The 6,045-nt window shown below is 31.8% G+C and overlaps 1 protein-coding gene across 1 annotated transcript; it reads right to left on the bottom strand.

Moving 5' to 3' along the window:
* Window positions 1–890: 890 nt before the first annotated feature.
* LOC134689801 (uncharacterized) lies at window positions 891–4,207 on the bottom strand. The gene is made up of 4 exons (XM_063550113.1): window positions 4,153–4,207; window positions 3,457–3,631; window positions 2,015–2,187; window positions 891–1,268 (listed from the first exon to the last, which is right to left on the bottom strand). The coding sequence occupies exons 1-4, from the start codon at window positions 4,205–4,207 to the stop codon at window positions 1,030–1,032; spliced, it is 642 nt and encodes a 213-aa protein (XP_063406183.1). The 3' UTR covers window positions 891–1,029.
* Between the last annotated feature and the right edge of the window lie 1,838 nt (window positions 4,208–6,045).

Raw genomic sequence — 6,045 nt, forward strand, 5'->3', positions numbered from 1 at the left:
AGAAATGAACCCATAAAATCCACAAATGAACAAAAAAACAAAACTACCGGCTCCTGCCTTTGGAAAGGCACATAAAATATGATGCGGAGTTAAACATGATTGTGGGCGCTCAATCCTCGTATGCTAAAGACTACATAATTATATGGGCTTCTCATGAAAAATGGAAAAAAGCTTTTACTTTTCCTAACTTACATGTACTGTTGCGTGTATTAATGATGATGTCTTCTGACTAAATATTCAAATTAAGTAGGTACGTTGAACTCTCAAAGCTCTGATTCCTTTCACGGATTTGGCTATACTTTTTGGAACTTTTGGAATATAGCTCTTCATCTTTTATATGAGCTTTGGATTTTACATATTTTGGCCACGAGTATCACTGAAGAGACATGTATTGTCGAAATACGCATCTGGTGCAGAAAAATTAGTACCGTTAACGTTATTGAACGCGTGTATTCAGGATAGAAAAGATGCAAGTCTGCTTCAAATCTTGATTATCCCTAAAAGCAAATACTTCATCTTTTATATAAGCTTTGGATTTAAAATATTTTGGCCATGAGCATCACTGAAGAGACATGTATTGTCGAAATGCGCATCTGGTGCAAGAAAATTGGTACCGTTAATTATTTTATTGATAATGAGTCATGATTGATAATAGAGAAATATCCTTTGGCATTTCAAACTCCGCTGACATGTAGCAACTTTCAAGCAGCGCTGACGTATTGAATATACATTATATCTTCCATTTGTTATGGTAGTCAAGATCTTGTGTTTTCTATAATGGAATCCTTGATAGAGGGTTGTTCTTTATAATTTGATATTGGCCTTACGTTTCCAAATGGTAAAATTAAACTTATCACTAAGAAATGTATACGGTCGCCATCATGATTTGGTTAAAGCGGGATGTTTGAATGCTCGATGTCAGATAAGACAAGTTATACTGTAATAGATATATAATTATATCATCAGTCTGAATGTCAAACAGTTGATGTCGATGTCGTAATATTGACATACAATGGATTGTTATTATGTTCACTGGTTTCTGAAGTTCGTGTCAAATTTGAGGAGTGTTGTCATTGTATGTTCACATTGCGTAACACATAATGTCTGTATATTTCCTGTTAGCTGATATAACGCCGGATTATTTATAACACTTGCATATGACGGGGGCAGGGTCGAACTATTTTCGTTTCCATTTTCTAGGGCTGATGGTTCACAAGTGGCTGTTCTATTTACTTGACTATCGTTAAGTTGTGCATGTGGCTGTATATCTGTAAACATAGGGAAAACATAGGTTCATTAATTGTTTTTATTACCTTTTATCAAAAAGATATTAGATAGTGTTTGATTTTATCGTCCTCCAAAATATAGTCAACAAAATATATATTTGACTTTACCGCAATCACTTCATCTGATTCCAGAGTGTATCTACCGTATTAGACTTATCATGCAACGGTTTTGTAGTACTTTTATGAACAGGATATTCATATCCTTCTGGACCATCTGAGATAACTCCGGGTTGTTGTTGGGGTCTTTGTATTTCCAAGTCTTTAGTTCATATGTTATGTGTTGCTGACACGTGGTTGCTGATTGACTTTTGTCTGTTGTTGTTTTTTTTTTTTTTATCGTTTTGTATCATGGTGATGTCAGTTTATTTTCCAAGAATGAGTTTGAATGTCCCTTTGGTATATATTTTCGTTTATTACTTTGGAGGGGCAATGCATCAGTTACAAATCGTCTTTTCATATTGTGATATTAGGAATACGTGTCAAGAAAAGTTTAATATTTTTGTCGGCTTAAACACGAACTTCATATTTTCTTGCCATGAAAGAGAAAAAAATCGAAGACAATTTTATGTTATTATAAAGGCTCAAACATTTAAGGAATTTTTGTACAATAGTCTATCATATGTCAATTTAAATCAACTATTGTCCAGATGAGGCAGTACATAATTGTGTATTTATATATATTCATAGTGAAAAGAAAAGGAATAAAACTTTAGTTTCAATAAACTTACGTGTACTATTTGACGTACTGGTGTAAGACACTGTTGTTCTACGATTTGTTGTTGTTACTTGTTCTCCATATGCAGTTTTACGGTTTGCCTTACAAACACAGACAGTTACAGTTATAAATATCAACAAGCCTACTAAACAGCCTATCCCTATTCCAGCAATCGCTTCTATAGATCTAATGAAAACAAGAATGTATTAATATTTAATTTATAGGATATATTATTTTAGCTTTTCAACTGTATTTCTTACAAAATTACGTTTACTTTTAAAAAACCTGATTTGTAGTCGACATAAGGCAAACAAGATTACTTACATGAATGTTGCCTAAATTTAAGATGCTTTTATGTTGTTTTAGATACCAGATGTTGATATGGTGTATCATATAAACATTTGAGGGTATTTGTGCAACTAAATGAATGTTTTTGTTGTTTGTTTTATTTGATATATGTGATACTGTATGTCAATAATGAGACTCAAATTGACAAATACAGGTCGATTATCTGTGATAGTTTATATAGATCCACCTTCACCATTTCAGCTTTCATACTAATTGAATTATTTTTGTATTTAAATCTGATATACAGTTTTAGAATGCAGTTAGTTATCAAAAGAATCTATCATTTCCATGGCCCTATGAATAACATCCATGTATAAATGAGGGTGTGACATCCAGTTTCAAATAAGAATTGTACCGGGTTTTTTTTGTGAGTTCTTGTTCCTCAATCTGATTCCTAAATGCTGTGTTTTGAATACTGTAAATTAGGATATAACTGTATTGTATTTTAAGCTCCGACGGCATCAATTGGGGATTTGATGGTCGCAAACTAGGTTTACTGGCGACGCGTTAGCGGAGACAGTAAACGGGTATTTGCGACCATCAAATCCCCAATTGATGCCGTCGGAGCTTAAAATACAATATTGTTATCTTCATTCTAATAAAACTAACAGAAAACAACGTTAAAACATGTATTTAAAATCTGTCATATGCCGTCTGCGCTTGCGCGTACGTCACATAGCATCAATTGTCAATTGATGTCATGTAAATAAGTGACGTTATCCAATCAAAATGAATGTTACAACATTTGTTGCATTAGAATAATGTTTAATATGTGGCATTTGAATGGAGATAACTGTATTTTAAGCTTGGCCTTCGTAAAACTTGATTTTGCTGTCGCAAATATCAGTTTACCTATCTCCGCTCCACGTTGCTAGGTAAACTCAATTTGCGACAGTAAAATATACATTTTTACAAATTCCTTTTTTGCAATACAAGTTTATCTAATTAAATTTTCAACAAGAGGTTTTTACCCTTTAGTTGCCTGAAAACTAATTATGTGCGATAAAACATGCATACAAAAATCAATCGGTAAGTATAATACTGCATATGCAGAAAAATCTAACACCATTAAAATCGAAAATTATTTTTCTATAAAACATGACTTACATTGCGTTGCTTTGATAATCGTTGTAAAGGTTAGTTGTGTAGTCAGTCTCTGGGGATGAACAGCATGGATTGTACACATTAATATGGCTGCAGCAACCAAGATAGCAGAACCTTTCATTTCTATAACCATAGTGACTGATTGTGTATTTACAGTAAGACGATAATTTCCTTGTTTCTAAAGAAAAAACAAAACTAGTATATTTTAATGTGTTTAAAAACTAATTATCTCCAATGTTAGCATAAACATAAAAAAAGAAAAGAAAATGTAAATAAATGACCAAACAAAACATAAACCAGAACATATACACCTCCGTCTAAGAGACTGTGCAATGTGGTCTCTGGAAGAGAGTAGTCTCATTGACAATTATACAACATCTTCTCATAGTTATATCCACAGATAACATTTCAACGAGCTTTCATACGCTGTTTATTTGTATAAAACGCAGTTTTAATACCGGCTCAAATGAATCTATGTATGGCCTTAAAAATATTGATACTGCCAAAAAAATGTAACAACTGGTTAATCTCATTAGAAAGATAAGCCGAAACTTTTCAAAAGATACACGCAAAAAAATATTATAGCATCTTAAAAAGTGGATATAAGGCATGCCTTTTGTTTTGTTACCTCCGATGCTAGTGCGGAAAAATATCAACAGTGCAAACAAATAATTTGCGAGTGAATAATTTTAATGTTACCTGTAAGTAAAACACAAAAATTAACTCCCAGGACACATACGATTTTGTTCGCCATCTTCTAAAAATGTAGATGCATACCGGTACCGGATCAATACTAATTCAGGTATTTAGGAGGGTATTTTGTAATAAAATAACCGTCGTAAAAATGATGTCATTTTCAATTTAAATAATGCATTTAAATCTTAACAAGGATACACACATTAAATCTTTCAGAACAATTCAGTTCGGATGTACTCCTAAAAATTTAAACGAATCTATTATTAATGACTGCGACTGTTAAGTTTCTTGGTTGTTCATTCCACAGAATTAGTTAACTGACATTAAATCATCGCATTTCACTTTTCGATGATAAATTATTGTTTTTGGTGAGATTCTTGTTGCAGAGTCTTTACTAATTTGTTTTTGTATTCTTTTGTCTAACATTTATTGTTCACTTATCGTTTTTCGTTTTTTTGGTTTTTTTCCCCCATGGTTTTGTTAGTTTATCAACAACGAATTAGTTTAAGTATCCCTTACAGCTTTTACATTAATGCTAGCAAGACAAATCTTTGTTTGACTTGCTTGCTTTGCTTGTATCAATGTTTGCTCAAGCATGGCAATTAAGATAGGCGGGGCTTCAGCTTGTATACATCATACTTAAATTTTATTGGACGTTATGTATGAAGTTAAGGACAGTCAAACTAAATTTAAAACAGCACAAGATGACAAATATAAAGCGCAATCGTAGAAATGGAAGCCAAAAAATTGTATTTGTTTTTTTCTCGAAGATATGCATTTTTTATCATCCAACAGAAAAGACTGTCGTCAAGTACTTTTAGTAAAACAAAAAAGCTATTCGAACACACCTACTCTGATTTCGACTGATTCATTACATAGGTATTTCATTTGACCCATATATTTCATCTTTTAGTTCTGTGATTTTTTTATGTTATAACGTCAACCTATAGCTTTACTATATAAAAATGATAGAATCTGAAGCGAGATGATGTATCAAATATTCTTTCTTTGTACGTTTTTAACACAAACTATTCATCTCAAACACACCCTAATAAAGAAGGTGCACTTGATTTTCTAATAAAAGGGATAAATTATTTAGGGGGGGGGGATGACTTAATTGTTTTATTTATTATGTCTATTGTTATTGAATATTGCGCACTTTGGATTAATATTTGCTTGTTAACCTTCAAACTGATTATTCTTTGATTATAGAGAAGGCGATAAGTGCTTTCTGTTATGTTTACTTTAGTAAGAAATTTTTTAAAAGTGAATAGAAACAAATAGAATAACAATTTTCTTCCCAAATACGAGTGTTTTGTTGTAAAAAACAACCATTTGCATAAGTTTTTAATTTATCTATTACATAGTTAAGTAGAACAGTTAAATATCAAGTCGACGACATGGTTATCTATCAAGTTGGATGAAGAAAATTCTTCCCTTTTTTTTTTTAAATTAATACAGACGGAGAACATATCAATCTATAAGTTTACTTATTTCCGTGTCTGTCCTTTCATCATTACGTGACTCAAGAAAAAAAATCAAAAAATTGGAAACAATTGTATCAAAAAGAGAAAATCGAGCGAACCTTCTTAAGTTAGAGTGTGTTTGAGATAAATAATTTGTCTAAAAACGCACAAAGGAAGAAAATTTGATGCATCATCTCGCTTCAGATTCTATCAGTTTCATATAGCAAAGCTACAGGTTGACTTTATAACATAAAAAAATCACAGTACTTTAAGATGAAATATATGGGTCAAATGAAATACCTATGTAATGAATCACTAAATCAGAGTAGGTGTGTTCGAATAGTTATTTTGCTTTCTAAACGTACTTGACGACAGTTTTTTTGAGTTGGATGATGAAAATGCATATCTTCGAGAAAAAAACAAATACAAT

The sequence above is a fragment of the Mytilus trossulus genome, chromosome 1, assembly GCF_036588685.1.
Source record: "Mytilus trossulus isolate FHL-02 chromosome 1, PNRI_Mtr1.1.1.hap1, whole genome shotgun sequence".
Lineage (NCBI taxonomy): Eukaryota > Metazoa > Mollusca > Bivalvia > Mytilida > Mytilidae > Mytilus > Mytilus trossulus.

Bases quoted from the DNA above. Each gene is read 5' to 3' on its own strand.
- LOC134689801 (XM_063550113.1), bottom strand. From the start codon at position 4,207: ATGGCGAACAAAATCGTATGTGTCCTGGGAGTTAATTTTTGTGTTTTA. The intron at 3,632-4,152 runs GTAACATTAAAA...TTTTTTCTTTAG, and splicing joins TTTTTGTGTTTTACTTACAG to AAACAAGGAAATTATCGTCT. The intron at 2,188-3,456 runs GTAAGTCATGTT...TGTTTTCATTAG, and splicing joins GATTATCAAAGCAACGCAAT to ATCTATAGAAGCGATTGCTG.